General features: G+C 39.1%; 1 protein-coding gene across 50 annotated transcripts in view; it reads right to left on the reverse strand.

Annotated features, from left to right (window-relative positions):
* The window catches only part of LOC127500029 (uncharacterized), a 162,447-nt gene that overhangs the window by 64,766 nt on the left and 74,008 nt on the right, over nt 1-23,673 (reverse strand). For 35 of the 50 annotated variants that reach the window (XM_051870886.1, XM_051870862.1, XM_051870878.1 and 32 more), the window contains 3 exons: nt 13,304-13,477; nt 12,968-13,138; nt 8,775-8,948 (listed from right to left, as the gene is read on the reverse strand). The exons of 7 other annotated variants lie outside the window; for them this stretch is intronic. In XM_051870886.1, coding sequence (XP_051726846.1) covers nt 8,775-8,948; nt 12,968-13,138; nt 13,304-13,477 — 519 coding nt within the window. Of the gene's footprint in view, nt 1-540; nt 706-1,672; nt 1,847-2,219; nt 2,391-2,613; nt 2,788-7,682; nt 7,854-8,335; nt 8,510-8,774; nt 8,949-12,967; nt 13,139-13,303; nt 13,478-23,673 lie in introns of all 50 variants that reach the window. 8 more of the 50 variants (XM_051870887.1, XM_051870880.1, XM_051870890.1 and 5 more) reach the window with 4 other exon arrangements.

Below are 23,673 nucleotides of genomic sequence, written 5' to 3' on the forward strand. Positions count from 1 at the left end.
CATATAACCTATATCATCATTATGAAGGATCTGTACCACATTAAACACACCATTGTGTATTCATGTTAAATATATAAATATATTCATTCATCTTCGGAACACAAATTAAGATTTTTTTTAAAACATCCGAGGGTTTGTGAACTGAGTCTGAACTGAAGACGTCTTTAAAATAGTCAATTTGACTACAGTGGTTCAACCTTAATGTTATGAAGTGACGAGAAAAACAGTAAGTAAGTTAGTAGTTAGTTAGTATGTTGTTATTTTTCTTTTGTTTTTTCTCACAAAACGTTTTTCTCGTCACTTCATAACATTAAGGTTGAACCACTGTAGTCACATTGGCAATTTTAACAATGCAATGATGTTGCTCCCTATGTGTGGTTCAGAAACCCTTGAATTGGACCCTAAACTGTGTGTGACCACAAAATTAGTATTCTTACATTTTTATGCACTTCACTTCAGGGAGCAAGAAGATTCAGTAAATATATAATATCCCTGTGATTGCTGTGGTGTTGAGTGTAGGTGATGGTGAACTGTACTCACTTGAGTATCTTCAGTGTTGATTTCTTCAGTCCCTCACAGATCTCTTTGACTCCTGAGTCCAGCAGATGGCTATTGTTCAGGTTCAGCTCTTTCAGGATGGTTTTGGTGGAGAGAACAGTGGCTAGAACTGAACAGATTTTCTCTATCAGCTTACAATTATTCAGCCTAAACACAGAAACACCATTTTTATTATTCAGTACACATTAAACACACACCAGTTTAACATCTCTTCATATCTGCTATCACATGACTGAAAGACTTTTATCATTAATAAGCAGCCCTATCATGCATCCGACGCAATGCGGCACCTGCGTTGCGCCTGGCGCTTTTCGCTAGGTTCAGCCCGACACAGTTATCATTTTCATGTCCTGAGCCACGTTGTTGAAATAGCAAATGCATTTGCACCCATTTGTGCGCCCATGGGCGTGCTGGTCTGAAAACGAGGTGTGTTCAGGCGCATTGTTGGTGCGTTACTATTTTGAGGCAACTGAAATAGACTAATGCGCCACTGACCAACTGAAACCTGGTCTAAGGTCAATGGTGCAATATTGTTTTTGTTATTTAAAGAGCGCATTAGTAATATGCACCTATATGCGGGTGCACAACGCGTGCACGTTCTGCTTTATTACACACACAGGGAAGCGCAGCAGCACACAAACATGCCAAATATTAAAAATAAAAGGATTACAATGTAAAAGATTATTATTGTGTGCATAAAGATAAAAATGCTTTGGTGGAATCCGGCTTTTCCCGCAGATAGTCTGCTCATGCACTTTAACCTCGCGCACAAGCAGATCCGTTTCCTCACAATAGAAGTGTTCAGTCACTCTGCTTGCAAATTCCCCCTTGTAAATAGCAAATCCGCCATGGTGTGAGCGCAACTGGTTTTAAAGGGAATGGGAGATGAGTCACTTGTTGGTTTATTGCACGTTACGCCCAAAACACAGCCTCATTAAGAGAATAGGGACAACCTTTATAGACAATGTGCCAGGCACACAGACCTTTTTTTCCCGTTCTTAAACTAGCAAAAGTGGATTTGGACATGCCCTAAATGCACCTGCGCCGTGCACTTTAGACCATGCGCTTAGATCGTTAAAATAGGGCCCATCATGTATAAATCATATTGACTCACTTGATTATCTCCACTTTGCTATGAGAATCCATCAAAAGAGCAGAGAGTTTCTCTCCATCCAGATCTCCTAATTTATCTTCACTCAGATCCAGTTCTGTCAGTAATAATGGACTTTTACCCAGAACTTCAGTGAGATAGTCACACGCTTCCTGTGCAGCAGGACTTTTCAGAAACCTACAGGAAATAGAAAATTTAGATTTGATAAATGGAAAGAAAAGAAAAAAAAAGAATAAAAAGAAAAAAGCAAATTTAGATAGAAAAAAAGAAAAGATAAAAAAAATAATAATGTTGTCAGAATTGTATGCATGTATATATTGCAGCTCCCATCCTCCTTATGGATACAATAAAGCAATAAAATATAGCAAAGTGGAGAATGTGTTAAAGTCATAATTATAGTAAATAGTTCCAGTTTTGCTGAATTGCAATTCAGTAAATTCATTTTCATGCCATTCTAATTCTGCATTGGCCCATTTGTCACATCTACCTGGCTGCACACCTCTGACTCCATGTCTGTGGCTTATTTTGAAAAATCAAAGGCTTTTCTCACCTGATGGTCTTTAATTCACAGCATTCAAGACGCAGTAAATCAATGAGCCCCTTCACTCCTGATCGTCCAGGATTATTTGCTGTGAGATCCAGTTCTATCAGGTTTGAGTTTGATTTCAGAGATGAAGTCAAAGTTTTATATCCTTCTTCTGTGATACTGCAGTCTGAAAGTCTATACATATACATACATAAAAAAACATACACATGTTACATACTGCAACCAATGCCTTAATGACAACATCTGCTTCATTTGAATTTCTAAATGTCCCATAAAATATTTTCAAACTGAAATTAAAATGGTTAACTGAAACTGATCTTTTTTCAGATAATCTAATCAAATGGACATTTTATAAATCTTTATTATCATTCAGAAATTAAGATGAATGAATACACACTTCAGTTTCATCAATCTGCATTCTGTATTTTCCAACAGATGACAGATCTTCATTATTCCAGAGTTTCCTAGTTTATTTCCACTCAGATCCAGCTCTATCAGGTTTGAAGGGTTTGAATTAAACGCTGAAGTCAGAGCAGCACAACCTTCTGCTGTAATACTGTTATTATTCAGCCTGAAGGAAGGAAAAAAATAAAGACAGTAAGGTCTCTTCAGTTTATTTCTGCCACAAAACACATCTACAGCAATAGAAGGGCTTTCAAAGTCAAAGAGAGTGGGCCTTATTTCTGACAGAATATGCATCTATAACACAGCAAAACTAGCAAAATTTAAGTAAAAACATCTTAACCAATTAAGTAAACAATCAAAGAATGGGATATGCATGCGTATGTTGGAGCCTCTCTCTCTGCCATTAGATATATGGTAACTATACCTAAGCTGTTCTTCTCGTTCTGCCATTAAGGAATAATTACATGATGAACGGAAGCCTCTAATGTAAATAGGTTGGGGTCTGTCGTTCCACTTTTCAAAACAGACTGGACTCACAGCCAACAAATGGAAGAATTGATAAACAATATTGGTGCAGAGTTTGAAAATATATAAGATGAATTTATCCCACATGGGCGGAGAGCTATAGGAAAACTGTATAAAATGATTGGGTGAGAGCTGGTCCGGCAGTTGTGTTCTACAGGCCAACTCGGTTTTATTCACTTGTAATAAAACCTATCTTCTGGCATCAAAACTTAAAGTCTTGAAGAGTGTTTTTTCACAGAGGCGAAAGAAGCCACTACTACAAATTGGTGCTGCGAGCAGGGTTGGAATGGAGCAGAAGAGGGAAAGACCACAGCTGGCTGGCTGGACAAGCAACACAATAGCTGGCCACAAGGTAAGCTGTTTTTGCTTAATTTGTGTTGTTCGTTGAAGTCTGCCCGTGGTGGTAAGGACACTCAAAATTCTCCTCCAACCTTAACAAAAAGCAAGATTTTTGAGTTTTGATTCCAGAAGAAAAAATGCATGCACTAATCTGTATTTATTGTCAAGAAGACAGTTAAAAAGATAGATGGTGCATGCAATGATATGCACGCAAAAAGTATAAAAAAAGAGAATAAGTATACAAAAAATTCATAGGTGAATAAAAGTATAAGAAAATTCCTACAGTTGCCACTCTGTTGCGTTAGGGTCACAGAGGTCTGCTCGAATAGACAAAAGTCCTATGGATAAACGGTGGTGACGAAGTCACAGATGGCTGCACGGAGAGGCAAAAATCCTGTAGGGTACCGCTTTTTACTGTGTTGAGAGAGGTTGTTAGTGAAAGAGTAAGTAGAACTGACAGGTGTAGAATAGGAAAAGTGCACTTATATGTGTGTGTAGTCTGTGTGAGTATATCTGAGACTGTGTCTGCGTGTAAAATAAACTCTGTATCTTGTTGGCTGTGCCCCTCCTGGACTGTTGCTTGAGTGTGACTAGATAGAGGGGCACATTTATTGTCACACTTGAGAGGAGTGGATAAGAGAATGAGACCCAAGTAATAAAAGGACAAAGAATGAGTGCACAAGCCCTAAATAATAAAGGGAATTGTAAGAATGGTGTTTAGAACATTTTTTTCTAAACAATATTTTTTCAAGAAGATACTGACTTGCCAGATTATTGTATTAGGAGAGTAATTAAAATAAGATATACATTTATTATTTAATAACTTATCTTAATAGATGAATAAATAATTAAAATTGCATGTGCTTAAAGTATTATAACATATATAAAGACGTCTAAAATTTGTATCTCGCTATCCCTGGGAGACAGTATGAAAAATTAATCCATTGCAGAGATACAGAGATTTAGGTTTGTGTTAACTAAAAATACCTTGTGCAGTGCAATGTGCTGAGTGAGAGCAAGATTGGGTGACCAAGTTAAAAGACATTTTGATTAAAAAGATATAGACATTTTATAGTAATAGTATATGGGACTTGTTGGTTAAATATTTTAATAATAAAATAAAAATAAACATCTTTGATGTTGGTTGGGAAAATTTCATTCACCATTACTAGATTATTTTGAGCCATGTATGTGAATATAGAAGAAAAATTATGATTTGAAAAGTTTTTCTTTTACCATATGCATGTCATGCTGTTGTAAAAGGAAAGATTATGTTGTTTAATTGTAGTATACCTAGATAATCCAGGTAGTTTACTGCTGTTTTCTGCATTTTGCAAAGAAGAAACTACAATGAAGAGCTTGCTTTACTAAAATAGAATGAAGGAACTGCTGTTTTCAACCAGATGAGACGTTTTTGATATTAAGGGACCACTGAAAGAGATGAAAAGTGGAATTTAGACAAAGACACAATTGGGGCCAGAATTTACAAAGGTTCAATTTGATTAATGCAGTCTCTGAGTGTTCAAATTTCAGATGGCTTCTAGAAAAGGGACAAAAAGGAAGCAATAAACTGGAGTCTGTTTAACAAAGTGACGGAGAGGCAAAGACACGGCTGCAGAGAGAAGAAGGAGGGGCTAATGGACTTTCAACTCCCCTCCTGAAAGAGTTTACACTTCTGCATGGAGAAAGACTGACTTAACACATGAAAAGGTGAAACTTTCACTGGAGACTTTTCCTGAGGGTGACGAGAACATACTGAAATGCAAACCTGAGGCAGGATCAATCAAAAGCCAGCCTGAGGAGAGGCAGAGAAACAACTGAAACCATACACAACACCAGGCCTTTGACTGCCACAGACTGATGACCCAGTGCAACAGCTAAACAGCTTCAACAGACTGATGATCTAAACAGAAGTACTTCCCTTCCATTTGCATGCACAGGTGCTGCATATTTAATGATCACTATAGCGACTGCTTCAAATTTTGTTAATTATTCTATTAACTCATTGCATCTTGATTATTCACTGTTCTCACAGCAGTTCTTTGCATTCTGTGTTTAACTAACATTTATAATCTGCTTTTTATTAGGTACTAGTCCAGCCTTATGCTGGTACCTGGTACCTCGAATTTCATTGACAGACAGAAGTGGGTGCTTGACTCACCAATCAGATAGAAATTGAGCTGGATTTGGCATAGTGAGGGCTATCACATTAACCAACTAAGGAAAAGTATAACTGAATTATTGAGATCAACGCTGAGCTCTTTGGCAAAGTAAAAAGGCAGACACTAGATGTCTAAGAAAAAAATATGGTTGATAAAATAATATTGGTCACTCCATCTTGTTTAATAATACTTTTCTAGAGCTAGATTGAATAAAATAATAATAAAATTATAATAACTCCAAACGTTCAAAAACATGAAATCACAAATTCTGTAATCAGAATCAAGTTTAAATCAGACAAAAGTTTAAATTAGACAAATGACAAAATGCATTTGAGAAATTATAATTGGCTCTCTCAATTGCACAATGCCTATAGGCCTATTATTCTAAACCAATTAATCTATTTTGTGGGGAAAAAAAGGGGTTTATACAGCAGTGTTAAACTAAACCTTATGATGACTGACATCGCCAAGTTACATAATGTAACATTTAGAAGATTTAATGTTTTGGTAAAAAGGGGGTGTGAATCAGTGTGAATGATGGTGTTGTATGGAGTGAAAGGGTGTCTGATGAGACACTGAGGCATATCAATTATTTTGCCAAAAACAGCTGTATCCAAATTTTAATATGTGGGCCCACAGGGTAGATTATGGCCCCCATGATTTCCAGGGGCATTTTATTTAAGTGCAATTTTTTATGATTATCTGTGTTGTCGTTTGTCAAATAGTACTTAACTTTAACCAATTACTTAAGTCAATCAGAGCACTACATAGACTCTTACCAATAAAATTTTAGCATTAACAAAAGCTATCTTTACACTGCAAAGGTAGAACAGAAGCTGCACTTGAAATAGCATAAATGTTTATTTACACAGACTGTTCATTTTTGTCAATTAATGCTCTTGATATTGTAATAATGATTATTAATGTCCATTAATAGATACATAAAATGTTTTTGTGTTTGGGGAAACTGAACGTCATATTCTGGCTACAAAGATAAAACAGTCTTAGAACCATTTATGAAAATGAAGACTTCATTTGATCTTACCAGTATGATGAATAAATTACATTAACTGGAATAAACTGTATACAGAAAGAGCAGAGAAAGGGACCGATTGTGAAGCTGCCATAACTTGGGTGTAGCGCGAGTTTAAGCGCTCTCACAAACACTCCTGTTAAAATCACGGAAGCTGATGACACTGCGACATGAATCTCTTACATCCAATCTGCACTTTGTTCTTTATTATGGGAAACTTCATGAGTTTCAGTCAGAATTCAGACAGACCGCACACACTGAACAAAACTCTTAGTTTCAGCGATGACTAATCTGAACGCTTCTGATTGGCCATCATGCTTGACAGAAATGCATTGGTTATATGCAGCAGTCTTGAGGTGGATCGAATAAACAAATTATTTTTACGAGGTTTCAAAGTTTGTTTAACTAATGTTATCACTTAAACATATATTCTATAACATAAATATTTTGAAACAAATTTCCATTGGTTTTCCAAAACTTTCTGGTTTATTTATTTTTCCAAAATTTTCCAGGCCTGGAAATCACTGTTTTAAAATTCCATGACTTTTCCAGGTTTTTAATTACCGTACGAACCTGTTCTGCAGACCAAATTGGTTTTATTTGCTTGTAAAGTTAAAGTCTTGAAGAGTGGTTTTTCACAGAGGTGAAAGCAGCCACTACTACAATCACAAGCAATTAAACAAACACAACAGAACAGAGACATTTTTTTCCATGTAGAAAATACTACAGGTAAAAAATAAGGTAAAAAAAATACTACAGAAATGTAATCAAGTCATAAAATAAAAAAAGTATAGTCTGTATCAATTAAATATTGCTACAAAAGTTTTTCAGTTAAGAGCAAAATATAGATAAATATATATAAATAAAATAGAATAATAGCACTCTAAATGTGCACTCATACTTGTCTAACCTACTAGAATACATTATGTTGTAAATGCAATATCAAATAGTATTTTGTCTTAAAGATGCTTTCTACAGTATAAAACAATGTAAAATACTCACAGCAGTCTGTTGACTGTACAGTGTTTATCCTGCAGTAGAGCAGCAATCTGATTCACTTGTGTGTCTCCTAGTTCACATCCACTCAGTTTCAGCTTTCTCAGGAGTAACGGATTTTTACCCACAATTCCTCTCACGTACTGACAGGCTTCATCTGCAGCAGGACCCAAAAACCTGCAGAAGGGAAGATGAAGCAGGATATAATTCAGTTTTTAACAAACCGTAGTCATTTTAGTCAAACTGTTCTTAGGCTGGAATTCTCAGCACGATTGGCTACTGTGCTAAACCATGCTGGTAGAATGTGGGTAGTGACGTAGATACTGGACACTTGTCTATCGCCTGGCGACAGTTTCTCTATAGCTGGCCAAGCGTGCTGTTTGAGTGAAGTAAACACAAGTAAATAATCAAATTAAAATCTTCCGTCCTCCATAATGTGATCGTTATTTACATCTAATGCCATCTGTAAACTCTTGCGTTACCAAGGAAATGACTGATCAATTTGTATTACATTCTAAAGCTATCAGCACCACAATGAAAAATGAAACCACATTCGGTTAAGCGAGGAAAACAGGCTGGATAGATGGTGGAAAAGAGGCATAAATTTATCTTAATTCACCTGTAATTCATTTATTCTGTATTACTTTATCACATCTCACCTCAGTGTCTTGAGTTGATAGTTCTGATCCTGTAGTAAATCATTGAGCTCCTTCACTCCTGATTGTCCAGGATCATTTCCTGTGAGATCCAGCTCTATCAGGTGTGAAGGGTTTAATCTCAGAGCTGAAGCCAGAGATTTATAACCTTCTTCTGTGATACTGCAGTTTGAAAGTCTACAACAGGAATGAAAATGTAATGTGATTAATTATAGGAATTCCAGAAATTAAAGTTTACTTGTAAGTCAGATTTGTTTTCATGCAATTAATAAAATAATGTATTACTTTTTACATTCAAAACAAACTATCAGAGTTACTTCAAATAAGCATGTTACTCTTTATTTTGTTATTTGTACAAATTAAATGCAAACTTAGTTTAAGTCAAAAACTGATGACTAAATTTATAAACAAACTAAAGGCCCACTGTTACACATCAACTCACATGAGTTTCTCCAGTTTACAGTTTGCTTTCAGTCCATTAGAGAGCAGCTTCACTCCCGAATCCTGTAAATTCTGATTATTGCTCAGGTCAAGATCCTTCAGACTGCTGGAGTCTGAACTGAGAACTGAAGCCAGAGCTGAACAGCTTTCCTTTGTTAGAAAACACTCACTGAGCCTGAATAATTGAACAACATCAATAATGAAGATACATAAAACCATTAATTGTAGATAAAAGATTACCATGAGCAGCTGACCAAAATGTATGATGTTCCAGCCCTAAAGAAATAATTCAAACGCTAAAATCCTGCAATGATTCTATGCCTTAAAGCATCAACAGAATCACTGTTTTACACACAGCCACTATGCAGTAAATTCAGAGTTAAGGGGCCTGAGTTCTACAGATCCACACACTGATCTGGATACTCGAATCTGCCTTATAAACTAACTACATGTATAGAATATCTTTTCCATCATTCAATGAATTGACTACTAACAGTGAGCTGTTACATATTTCTGTTTTCAAATAATGTGGCTCAGATATTTCCATGTGATATTTTTCATGCGCTGTAAACTCGAACAGTACTACTAACTTAGAAAGATTGAGAACACTGCAATTAAAGTCTGCTACATAGTTAACGCAACTTTAAACAATTACATTTTATTAACGAGGAATTTAGTTTTGTTTTTGTGTGGCCCAACATTTGAGTAAACGCTCCAATTTAAATTATTATTTTTTAATTTACTAAGTGACGTCATCCACGTCACATCGTTGCTCTAACCAACAGTATCAGAAGAATACATTCAACATGCCAGTGTTACGGTTTAACTGGTTACCGTGTTATCTGATGACTTTCGCGCTTAATTCCAGCTGTGAATCGATCCGCGGCAGATTAGTCAATCCTGCAAACATGCCCATTACAATTAAACGTTCTCAAATACATGCTGTTGATATCATTGTAAAAGTAACAATAAGTGATTTCATAACTTGTAATGGCAAAACTTCGTTTAAAAAAAAAAAAAAAAAAAAAAAAAAAAAAAAAATATCAAACCCTGGTCGTTTCGGGATTCGAACTTGTCCAAAAAGAGAGATATCAATTACCATTGAAGTGAATTATTACACTGAGACACTTTAGATCTGCTTGAATAAGATGGTTCTTGATATCCAAAGCTTTCATAATTTTTTTGTTACATTATGACAATGGGCTGGGCCTGTGTTAACTTGTGCGTTACGCTCACAAACTGACAATCTTAAACTATATGACATTTGACTGGCATTTTCTTATCAAAATGCTCCCTCAAACATAATGGAACACATTAGCCTACTTTTTAAATTGATTAATATTATATATAATTATTAATATGGTCCCATGTGTTTTTGTTTGCTTCTTGTAGAGGCTACATTTGAATTGTCTGTAAAACATGCCTGTTGCACAAAAAACAAAATTTTGTGCATCAGGCATGTTTTACAGACGATTCAAATGTAGCCTGCATTGATAGTTGTGAGAATAAGTGTTCATCAAATCAGCATTAACTGAAAAACAGACTGCAGTTACAGTCTAGAAAATGTGAACATATGAATGGATAATTTCGGCTACTCTACCAACATTTCAAAATATTTTCATGTACAGTACACTTGTGCCTACTGTAGGGCTTATTTTTGAAGTTTCGTTGTTTACTGAAAAAGACTGATTTATGATGCAAGCTATATTATGTGACAACATTTTGGGAAGTAGCATTTTGATGTAAAAATGTAATTCCAAAATAAATGCAAAGTAATCAGACGATTAGCTTGTGAGCATAAGGCACAAGTTAACACAGGCCCAGCCCATTGTCATAATGTAATGTTAAATTGTGAATGGCTTCAATATCAAGAACCAACATTCACATAAATCTGAAGAAGCTCATTTTGATAAGACTTCACATCGACGATTGGATGTGTTAATTTTGGACGAGTTCGAATCCCGAAACAACCAGGTTTTTGAAACTTTTTTTTTTAAATATTATTTTTAATTAAACTTAGCTTTGCCGTTACAAGTTATGAAATCACTTATTTTTACTTTATCTATGATACCAACATCACGTAGTGAGAACGGCATGTTTGCAGAATTGACGAATCTGCCGCGGATCGTTTCACAGCTGGAATTAAGCGCAAGAAGTCACCAGATAACACGGTAACCACTTAAACTGTATCACCGGTCACTTGCAAGCGACCGGGGCAAACTTAATAGAACAACTTGTAAGTAAATCATAACATATGTGAACATTTCTTATTTGCTTTTTGAATGTTGTAAGAGTATTATGATGAAGAAATGTTTTAATTGTTGGAAAAGCACAGCATTTCCCCAGTGCTTATAAATGTGCATTTGTAATGCTATTTTAGCATCACTGCCCTACTTTGATGTTAAAATTACACTATAAGCAATGATGTTAACATTAGCTGGTATTTTTTCAGTAAACGCAGTCCTACGTTTTGAATGTTGTTGTTGTTAAGTGCACTGTTTAGAGCTGTTTTTCCTAAAAGCACCATGAGCTAAGTCGATCATTGAGACCCTCGGAGGCAAATGTTTCTATGATCAATTTAGTCTTACGATGCTTTTGGGGAAACACCGTGATTTTATTTGGTCTATGTTTTATTTCTACACGCAAAAACTAGCCGCTAACAGTAACTTCATCCAAGATTAGGTTAAGGCTAATAAACAGACATGAATTTAGCAGTACTGTATATTGGATATTAAGTTTACAAAAGAAATCTACAAACTTGTAGTAAACCTTTATAAACATTCTTTAATACCAGGCTGAACTGGATGCTGAATACTAAAGTGTGAGCCTCAACATTTAAGGTAATTTCTGTTGAATTGAAGTGCAAGGTGTGTGATGTCTCCTCAGATAACGGTCTCCTCTAGAAAAATTGAGTATTCAGAACTTATCGGGTTTTACAGCGTGTGCTGTGGTCACCTAGTTCCTTAAAGAATTAGTCCACTTTCAGATAAAATTTTCCTGATAATTTACTCACCCCCATGTCATCCAAGATGTCTATGTCCTCCTTTTTTCAGTCGAAAAGAAATTAAGGTTTTTAATGAAAACTTCCAGGATTCTTCTCCATATAATGGACTTCAATGGTCTCCAAACGTTTGAAGGTCAAAATGACAGTTTCAGTGCAGCTTCAAAGGGCTTTAAAGGATACCAGACGGGGAATAGGGGTCTTATATAGCAAAACGATCGGTCATTTTCTAAAAAAAAATACAAATGTATATGCTTTATAAACACAAACGATTGCCTTGCAAGTACTTCCACTTTCTGCACTGAAACTGTAATTTTGACCTTCAACAGCGGAGTCCATTGAAGTCCACTATATGGAGAAGAATCCTGGAATGTTTTCATCAAAAACCTTAATTTCTTTTCGAGTGAAGAAAGAAGGACATGGACATCTTGGATGACATGGTGGTGAGTAAATTATCAGGAAAATTTTATTTGAAAGTGGACTAATCCTTTAAATGCCACTTATAATTAGTGTCCATGAGATGAGATAGGAGAGTTATTGACAGAGTACACATTTGTCCCAGCTCAATGGAACATGTTTTAAATCAGTCCAAGCTCATTTGAGGAAGCAGTGGCTTGTAAACATATGAACATATTTTACCTCAGTGCCGGGCTGTCGCTAGAGGGGAGAAAGGTGGTGATGATTCTTGATAAAGTCAAAACATTATTTGTTGTTTGACATCAATAAAAAAAAAACAGTAAAAAAAATCTGTCCTCATGAGTGACTGTAACATAAGTGCACTGAAAGGAAATGCCTGAGCCTTTAATGAGGAGAACATGGAAGTATCTGTGCAATTTTCCATAACTTCCATAAGTTTCTTTAGGCCTTACTTGAAAAGGTACATAAGCATCTCTTTTACATAAACCTCTGTTTACCACCTTTCTGTAGACTATAATAATGCATTGTAAATTGAATCAAGCAAATAACACTAACATTTGTACATCTGGCAGATTTTACATTTATATTTATAAATACAAATATTTATATTAGTAAAAAAAGTTGAATACAGGCTTATATATATATATATATATATATATATATATTTTTTTTTTTTTTTTTTTTTTTTTTTTTGACAAAAGAACAAAAATATCCAGTTAGCCATATTCCTGTGATTTCTGTGGTGTTGAGTGTAGCTGATAGTGAACTGTACTCACTTGAGTATCTCCAGCTGACACACAGGATTCTTCAGTCCCTCACAGATCTCATTGACTCCTGAGTCCAGCAGATGGCTACTGTTTAGGTTCAGCTCTTTCAGGATGGTTTTGGAGGAGAGAACAGTAGCTAGAACTGAACAGCTGTTCTCTGTCTGCTCACAATTATTCAGCCTAAACACAGAAACAGCATTATTTATTATACATATTCAATACACATTAGACCAACAGCTTTTCATATCTGCTCACACATGATTGACAGTCAGTTAAAATGAAAAAAAAAAAAAAAAAAAGAGAAGTTATAATTTATATATAAAATATAAAATCATGTTTACTTACTTGATTTTCTCCACTTTACTATGAGAGTCCATCAAAAGAGCAGAGAGCTTCTCCCCATCCAGATCTCCTAATTTATCGTCACTCAGATCCAGTTCTGTCAGTAATAATGGACTTTTACCCAGAACTTTCATGAGATACTCACACGCTTCCTGTGCAGCAGGGCTTTTCAGAAACCTACAGGAAGTAGAACAGAACTTAGCTTAGATAAGCTTGTTAAAGCAATAAGAAGCAAATTCACCCTTTTGGTACCAGTACTATTGGTAATGTTGTGCTTGGTACTCCAATGAAAGGGTCCCAAAAAAGTGGTACGGTACAGAATTAGGGTACCATTCACAATTTCTGACAATGGAAACGGCAAGATTTGTGTACCGTACTGAACTGTACTGTACCGTACCGCTCGGTGGAAATAAGCCATTAATGTATGCATTCAAATTGTCAGTCCAAAATAGAGCTATAAAGCAGAGAAAACCCAGCCAATTTCACCGGAGATGGCAGAGAGAATAGTGACTCGCGTCCAGATTTCAGCAAATAACTGTAACAGCAGAGATTTCAGAGCAGCCCAAGACATTTCACATCATGCTGTGTGAAATACAGACTGCAAGAATTTTATAATGGATTCTGCACAAAACATGTTTTAGAGGTTTCATTTTCTGTTGTTGTACTATATACATGCATTGTGAATTGTGTATTTTTTTTAATATTGAAAATTATGTTCTTGACTTTTTCATGTTTGGTTTGGAGTGCACAATGCGGAATTATATGGACTTCTTACATCATTTGATTTATAACTGTCATTTTGGAGTCTCCAAGTGACCATTGGAAAGACCTGTATTTAACTTGAAAAAAAAAAACTTACAGAAAAGCTTGTGTCGATGTACATATTATCTTGTGGTTATTTGAATGTTTCTTATGTTACAGGGGTGCAAAATAATAATAAATAATAAATGCTAAGCATTGTATAAATTAATCAAATCTATAAAAACACTGCATAGTCTTCATTGTGTAAATCAAATATATATTTACTCTTATTAAAGTTACAAAAGTGGAATTGTCAAGAGCAGTGAGACTTTTTTTCTCTTTTGTTGTTTGATTAATGAGTAACTCAAGAAGGCATGAGTCTGTTGAAAGGCTTGTTCGAGATGCACTGGTGCTGCGCAGACCGACTGGCATATGACGTCAAATTACCGCAAGAGCGATTCAAAGGCATAATGAGTCATATGCTCTCCAAAACACTCTTGCGGTACTTTGATGTCATACGCCGATAGGACTGCATTTGCCGATGCATCTCAAACAAGCCTCGAGCCCAAGCGCCTCGATCGCCCCCAAGTGGCTGGATGCAGTATAGGCCATAAGCCACACCCTCTCCGTGTAATGGCTTTAACTTTAATTTCTTGGGATGTGAGGCAAACTAAACAATCAAATTACACATCAAATATTTTTTTTTTCCAAAGATGGTTTCTGTAATTTTAGGCAGTTTTTAATCACACCGATGTTAGTTCAAGTGTTCATTCTTTAAATAAGTTTGGTTTTAGTTAGTGATTTGATGCTATAAAAATGAGGGTTTTGATGTCATGATTGACAACTTCTCTGAGCAACTTCAGCAAAGTAGTCACTGAGGCACCAACAAACCTTTTTTCTGGATCTTTGGGAGGAGATTGGAGCTTTAACTTTAATTTCTACATTACAAGAACTGTTTATTTCACATCAACACAATGAGTTGATCTGCAGTATTAACCAATTCTGTGAGAGCGTGGGTGGGACCATAATATCGCGGCTCCACTTTTTGCTCACAACTGCACAGACTCTGGCTCCAAGTTCACTATGCGCAGTTTTAAGATGTCAGTGCCATATTGGCACACCGGCGGTAGAGATGGGCGATACCACTTATTTTGTTTTCGATATGATACCGATACTTTCAAGGCCGATATTGCCGATACCAATACGATACCTCTAATTTGAACTTATACAATTTTTTAAAAATTGTAATTATTGAATTTTTAAGAGTAAAATGGGTAATGATACCCATTTAACATTATATTTGAAAGGTATTTTAACATTCAATATGCCTTAATTGCAACTTATTAGATTATATTTTTGTTTACATATGGTTAAAGTGTTTACTTGTAGTGGTGGTAACCATGGAAATCTACAAATACTATAGGCCTAGATGAACTATGTTCACTGTAGTAATGGTTCATTTTCAGAAGGGACTGCCAGCGACACCCATAAAATGCAACCTTTGTATTCTGACAGTGTATCAACATTAGTTACAGAATAGAACATCAATATGAACTTTTAACGTTCAATTTAAATAAATGTAATTACACAAACTATGTAGGCTACTATTTCATTTGGTTTACTGTGAAATAACTCAAACATATTATATTTTTCTGTCCACTGATAAGCATTGTTCTGGGCGGCGTTTCCCAAAAGCATCAATGGTTTCTTATGATACTAAACACAGCCCTGTTTGAACGTAGTGTCGGCAGTGAGCGGACGCTCTCTGTGATTGATTGGTTCTGACTTGCAGCATTTGCGTGTGTTCAGATGAGCAGGAAAATAGTTCTACAACACAATTATTCGCTAACATAGGTTATTTGTCCAATTCAATGCATATTGTACGCATTCAATTTATTGTTAAATAAACAAAATAATTGGTTAAAAAAAAAAAAGAAAAAAAACACCCTAGTATCGATATTTTTATTTGAGTATCGATACTTTCGATACTCAACGTCAGTATCGATACTTCAAATCGATACGCCCATCCCTAACCGGTGGCTTCAGTTACTACAATGGAAGAGAGTGAAGGTGCGTCATTCATCTTTTATTCCAGTCTATGGTTCAGACCAATTTCATTTGGTCCGAATGAAATTACAGGGTGTCCTACCTGCCTGTCTATCTATGTATTTGCATATACAGGTGCTGGTCATATAATTAGAATATCAACAAAAAGTTGATTTATTTCACTAATTCCATTCAAAAAGTGAAACTTGTATATTATATTCATTCATTACACACAGACTGATATATTTCAAATGTTTATTTATTTTAATTTTGATGATTATAACTGACAACTAAGGAAAACGTCTCGGGTTACTTGTGTAACCCTGGTTCCCTGAATAGGGAACGAGACGCTACGTTGCGTTGCCGTATCCCTGGCATACCTGTGAGCGTCTTGCTTCAGCCATAATCCAGAAGCTAGCGTTCTTTGTTCTGGGTATGCTTTATAGTTTCCTGGTCCGTGACGTCACCCGCCTCTGACGTCTCGTCTCATCATTGGTTAGATACAAGAGTGCTTCACGACGCAATCACGCAGAAGGTTCCCATAACGTCATATGACGTAGCGTCTCGTTCCCTATTCAGGGAACCAGGGTTACACAAGTAACCCGAGACGTTCCCTTTCATGGGAACTGTCGACGCTACGTCATATGACGTTATGGGAACACTGTCCCAACTACGCCGTAGAACCAAGTACCTGTCTGTTATCTTGTAGACAGAACTGACGACCCCGGAGTGGAGCCTATATCCAGGTTATAAAACCTAATAAATATGTGCTGGGATGACCATCCAGCTGAATCACATGTGTCATTAATGGATACTCCTGACATTAAAGCCTTTGAGGCCGCCGTACCCCTAGTAGAGTGGACACGGACAGCTAATGGAGATGGCTGTCCGGCCGCCTCATAAGCAAGTGAGATAGCCTCGACCACCCACTTGCTCATTCTCTGCTTAGATGCTGGGCCTCCTTTCTTAGGAGACCCGTAACACACAAACAATTGATCTTTTTTACGCCACAGGGCAGCTCTGTGGACATATGCATCTAAAGCCCTCACTGGGCAGAGCAGATTGAGTTTTTCCTGATCCGAAGACTCGAAGGGAGGAGGATAGAAGGCCTGGAGCACAATAGGACCTGGGACATTGGTGGGGACCTTCAGCACATAGCCAGGTCTAGCATGAAGGAATGCCTTCACCATTCCTGGGGCAAATTCCAGGTAAGATGGAGCAACTGAAAGTGCTTGTAAGTCTCCTATCCTTTTCAGGGAAGTGATAGCAAGTAAGAAGATAGTTTTTAGAGTGAGGAACTTTTCTGGAACCTCCTCTAATGGTTCGAAGGGAGCCTCGGCTAACCCTTGCAATACCACGGCCAAGTCCCAGGCCGGACCCTTGTGCGCACTGGCGGCCTCAACCTCAGTGTACCACGGAGGAAGCGTGTGACAAGGGGGTCTCGTCCTACCGAGGAATCCCCCTCAAGAGGAGCATGATAGGCCGAGATAGCCGCAACATAGACCTTTAAGGTTGAAGGAGATAGGCCCTCCAAGAATTTTTCTTGGAGGAATCTTAGCACGAAGCTTATAGAAGAGTGGACAGGGTCCGTATTATTTCGTCTACACCAAGTAGAAAATAAATTCCATTTATAGGAATACAAGGGTGAGGAGTTTCTCTGAAACTTCCTCTAGTGGTTCGAAGGGGGCCTCAGCTAACCCTTCTAATACCACCGGAGTCCTTGTACGTACTGAAGGCCTCAACCTCAGAGTACCACGGAGGAAGCGTATAAAAAAAAAGGGGGGTCTCGACCTACCGAGGAATCCCCCAGAGGAGCATGGCCGAAATGGTCGCAACATAAACCTTCAAGGTTGAAGGGGATAAAAACATCCGAGAACTTGTCTTGGAGAAATTGAAGCACAAGGCTAATAGAAGAGTGGACAGGGTCCACATTGCTTTGTCTACACCAAGTAGAGAACAGTTTTCATTTATACGCATACAACTTCCTCGTGGAGGGAGCTCTGGAGTGGAGAATGGTCTCCACAACCTCAGTTAGGAGACCAGCATCTATGAGCCTGGCCCCCTCAGAAGCCAGGCCCACAGTCTCCGTAGTTCTGGGCGTGGATGAATTATCATGCCGCCCGCTTGAGACAGGAGGTCCTGCCTGAGAGGAAGCTCCATCAGGGAGCCATCTAGAAGTGACACTAGGTCTGAGAACCATATTTTGGTTGGCCAGTAGGGGACTATCAATATTAGACTGACCCCTTCCTGGCGTACTTTCTCCAGAACTCCCGGGAGCAGAGCGAACGGGGAAATGCATACAGACGCAGCCTCGGCCACGTCTATACCATGGCATCCAGACCTAGTGGTGCTGGATGAGATAGGGAGAACCACAGTGGACACTGGGTTGATTCCCCTGAAGCAAATAGGTCGACTTCCGCTCGACCAAAGTTTCCCAAAGTGAGCTCCACCACCTCAGGGTGGAGTCTCCATTCCCTGGGCCTCGGCCCCTGCCTCGACAGGGCGTCTGCTCCCACGTTTGATGCCCTGGGATGTAAGCTGCTCTCAGTGAGAGGAGCTTCCCATGGGCCCACAGGAGGATCCAACGGGCCAATTGCATAGTTGGCGAGACCGCAGACCCCCCTGATGGTTGATATGAGACCACCGACATGTTGTCCGTGCGGACCAACATGTGATGGGCCCTCAGGTCTGGGAGGAAGTATTTTACTGCAAGAAATACCGCCATCATTTCCAGCCGATTTATGTGCCAGGAACTCTGATGGTCCTCCCAGAGACCCTGAGCTGAGCGACCACTCATGATCGCTCCCCAGCCCGTGATGGAAGCATCCGTCGTAAGCATTACGCGACGACAAGGAACCACCAACACAGGTACTTGGGACAGGAACCAAGGCTTTTTCCACATGACCAGAGCACGAAGGCATCGCCGCGTGACTTTGATCATACAAAAAGGATTTCCCCTCGGAGAAAACCCCTTGGTCCTGAGCCACCACTGCAAGGGTCTCATGTGCAGCAGGCCAAAAGGTATCCCGTTGGACGCAGCTGCCATGAGACCCAACAGTCTTTGAAACTGTTTAACAGTGAATGACTGGCCTAGTTTCACCCCATTCACGGCATTTAGAATGGAACTCACACGAGCAGGAGACAGATGTGCCTGCATCGTGGTGGAGTCCCAAACTACCCCTAAGTAGTTGGTAATTTGAGCAGGAACCAGCACACTTTTCTTGGCATTGAGCCTCAGCACAAGCCTCTTCATGTGTGACAGAACAACATCTCGATGTTGAACTGTCAGATGTTCTGTTTGAGCTATAATCAACCAGTCGTCGATATAGTTCAGTACGCGGATGCCCTGGAGTCTCAGTGGAGCCAGAGCTGCATCCACGCACTTCGTAAATGTGCGGGGTGATAAGGCCGAAGGGAAGAACCCTGTACAGGTAAGCTTTGTCCCCGAAAGCAAACCTGAGGAACTTCCTGTGTTGAGGATGGATGGATACATGAAAGTAAGCATCTTTCAGGTCTATCGCAACAAACCAGTCCTCGGAACTGATCTGTGGGATAACCCTTCATCCTTCTTTGGAACAATGAAGCACTGGTTGTAAAACCCTGACAGCTTGCTGGGAGGAGAACCCCTTCTATAGCTCCTTTTTGCAAGAGCGTCATAACCTCCTGTTCCATTACCAGAGACTGCTCGGGGGCCACCACTGTGGGAAGGACCCCAATAAACTGGGGCGGGCGAGACCCGAATTTGTAACCCTTTTCTATTGTGAGCAGCACACATTTTGAAATATTTGGGAGAAGTTTCCATTCTGCCAGAAAATTTACTAAGAGAACCTCTCTCGAGACTGGCCTCTGGTGTTTTTTGAGCACTTAACTCGGCGCCCTGAAACGGCGAACCGGCAAGGAACAGCCGAATCAAGTGATGACCGGCCCTCCTTGGAGGGTCAGTGGAGACCGCTGCGCCCTGAAGCACACTGGGTGGCAGGGTTAGCAGAACGGCCCCCTGAGGGCGCCAAAGAGGGATGGGTACCAAGTATTTTAATACCCGACCCTCTCTGGAGGGGGCTGCCCTCCAATGTCCCTCGCCACTGGCATCAGGACCTCTGGCATCGAAGCCTTCTTGGTGATAATTACAGTCCGCAGATCTGTGTTACCCCACAAAGACTTCAGCTGTGTCGCCTGTCCCTGTCCCCAAGCTTTCTGCGGGGGAGCACGGGTGGCGACACTTTCTTTGGATGAACGGTCAGACCAGTGCCCTGAAACGTCGAGCCGGCAGGGAACATCTGAACTGACCGCTCTACAACCCTCCTCTTTCTTGGAGGAACACTGGAAACCACTGCGCCCTGAAGCACACGAGGTGGCAGGGTTGGCAGAACGGTCTCCTTTATTTTCTTTTAAATTCCTCAGAATTTAATGTATTTCAATGTATTCAATATTTCATTTAATCCTCAAATTAAATGCAGCCAGATTTTTTTTGAACAGGCTGAATATATTTAGAATACAAAAAAGAATTATAGCTCGTAATAATTCGCAAGGTATTTTAGGGAAAGAGAGAAAGGGAAACTCCCGTCTACTCAGTTCCCTCCAAATATAAATACATATATATATATACATATATATATATATATATATATATATATACATATATATAATTACGGACACGTGATCTATGCGCAGCCTCGGCAAACACGAGACCCGAGCCGTATATTCTCTCTTGCAGACTTAATCTACGCGCTGCCTCGGCAACGCGAGATCCGAGCTATATATGCTTTAACGAAAACTCAATCCACGCGCTGCCTCGGCAAGCGTGAGATCCGAGCCTTGCGTTAGACTTTTATTCCCTCAAGAATAAAGCCAACAGGAGTGGAGCTAAAAAACTCCCGCTAGTGCATGCTTCTCTTCGGGACATTTTTATGAATGAACACTGCTCACTGTCAGTTGTGAGCTGATGTGCATGCTCCACTCCCAGCAAACAACACATAAACCGCGTGTATCCCCACTCGCTTTATAATGTAGCACAGGGGGAAACGCGATTCAAACTGCTGTTCACTATTGATTTGTTATAAACGTGTGATTTTTGAAACACGATATGTGTGTGAGGTGGCGAGTCCTCAGATCGATATCACAATATCCACCTCCTCAGAGCTGGACATGTGAAATACCGGTGCCTCAATCCGGGGGAAGAAACCGCAGAGCGTGCTTCCACCTGGGAGACGGCACTGAACCTGGCAGGTAAGGGCAGAGAAAGGGCGGCGCCCGTCTCTAATCCCTCTGTCAGATCCAATTGTGAACCCCACGAATGGAGCCTACGCTCTGCCTCAGCAGAAGCGGGACCCGATCCGCGGGGAACACAGGAACACAGTGTTCTGAGAGTGAGTTTTTTCGCCATAATACGTGTCTTTTTTATATATAAATATATGGATTGGTGTGAGATACTCTTGTCCTCAGACGAAGAGATTGTGACTTGTTTATGTAATAAGACAAACAACACCAAATAAGACACACGATAACACAGAGCGCTTGCTGAAGACAACAGAAGCTAGCGTTCTTTGTTCTGGGTATGCTTTATAGTTTATAGCCTCTGACGTCTCGTCTCATCATTGGTTAGATACAAGAGTGCTTCACGACGCAATCACGCAGAAGGATCCCATAACGTCATATGATGTAGCGTCGACAGTTCCCATGAAAGGGAATCCCAAATTCAGTATCTCGGAAAATTAGAATATTGTGAAAAGGTTCAATATTGAAGACACCTGGTGCCACACTCTAATCAGCTAATTAACTCAAAACACCTGTAAAGGCCTTTAAATGGTCTCTCAGTCTAGTTCTGTAGGCTACACAATCATGGGGAAGACTGCTGACTTGACAGTTGTCCAAAAGATGACCATTGACACCTTGAACAAGGAGGGCAAGACACAAAAGGTCATTGCAAAAGAGGCTGGCTGTTCACAGAGCTCTGTGTCCAAGCACATTAATAGAGAGGTGAAGGGAAGGAAAAGATGTGGTAGAAAAAAATTGTACAAGCAATAGGGATAACCACACCCTGGAGAGGATTGTGAAACAAAACCCATTCAAAAATGTGGGGGAGATTCACAAAGAGTGGACTGCAGCTGGAGTCAGTGCTTCAAGAACCACTACGCACAGACGTATGCAAGACATGGGTTTCAGCTGTCGCATTCCTTGTGTCAAGCCACTCTTGAACAACAGACAGTGTTAGAAGCGTCTCGCCTGGGCTAAAGACAAAAAGGAATGGACTGCTGCTGAGTGGTCCAAAGTTATGTTCTCTGATGAAAGTAAATTTTGCATTTCCTTTGGAAATCAGGGTCCCAGAGTCTGAAGGAAGAGAACAGAGGCACACAATGCACGTTGCTTGAGGTCCAGTGTAAAGTTTCCACAGTCAGTGATGGTTTGGGGTGCCATGTCATCTGCTGGTATTTGTCCACTGTGTTTTCTGAGGTCCAAGGTCAACGCAGCCATATACCAGGAAGTTTTAGAGCACTTCATGCTTCCTGCTGCTGACCAACTTTATGGAGATGCAGATTTCATTTTCCAACAGGACTTGGCACCTGCACACAGTGCCAAAGCTACCAGTACCTGGTTTAAGGACCATGGTATCCCTGTTCTTAATTGGCCAGCAAACTCGCCTGACCTTAACCCCATTGTGAAGAGGAAGGTGCGATATGCCAGACCCAACAATGCAGAAGAGCGGAAGGCCACTATCAGAGCAACCTGGGCTCTTATAACACCTGAGCAGTGCCACAGACTGATTGACTCCATGCCACGCCGCATTGCTGCAGTAATTCAGGCAAAAGGAGCCCCAACTAAGTATTGAGTGCTGTACATGCTCATACATTTCATGTTCATACTTTTCAGTTGGCCAAGATTTCTAAAAATCTAAAAATCAGTTATAATCATCAAAATTAAAAGAAATAAACATTTGAAATATATCAGTCTGTGTGTAATGAATGAATATAATATAAAAGTTTCACTTTTTGAATGGAATTAGTGAAATAAATCAACTTTTTGATGATATTCTAATTATATGACACATCCAATACAGTGGTGTAGGGATGACTCATTTTTGCAGGCCAAAACCTAGAAACGAGTTAGCATTTTAGAACTCCCATTTCCATTGTCCTGTCGATGGGTTTATGAAAGGATTTTTGGTTAATTGCTTGAAACAATGTTAGTGGTGAACACAACCTCAAGATATCTTCATGTTTTATTCTACAATATAAATTACATTAGTAATACCCTCTTTTTTAAAGCTTTTACATGTCTTGTAAAAAGCAGTTGCTAACAAGTAGCTATTAACCATCATCAACTGAACAGGTAAGCTCTTCTACTCACTAGTCTACTTTCACAGCCTCATTAATTGCGCTATTATAGTTGTTAGTTATTGGAAGCTTAGTGATGGTGTAATTGAAGTCATGCGTGTAGTGTGGCCATGGTGTAGTTTGTTTACAGCCTACATTTATCAATTGACTTCTGCAGATTGTATTTACGCTTCAAAATTCTTCATTTGTGAAGATTATCACGATAAAGAGTCATAAGCTTTTGATAGTCACAGACATTACTTAATCAAAAAGCCA

Source organism: Ctenopharyngodon idella, chromosome 18, assembly GCF_019924925.1.
Source record: "Ctenopharyngodon idella isolate HZGC_01 chromosome 18, HZGC01, whole genome shotgun sequence".
NCBI lineage: Eukaryota > Metazoa > Chordata > Actinopteri > Cypriniformes > Xenocyprididae > Ctenopharyngodon > Ctenopharyngodon idella.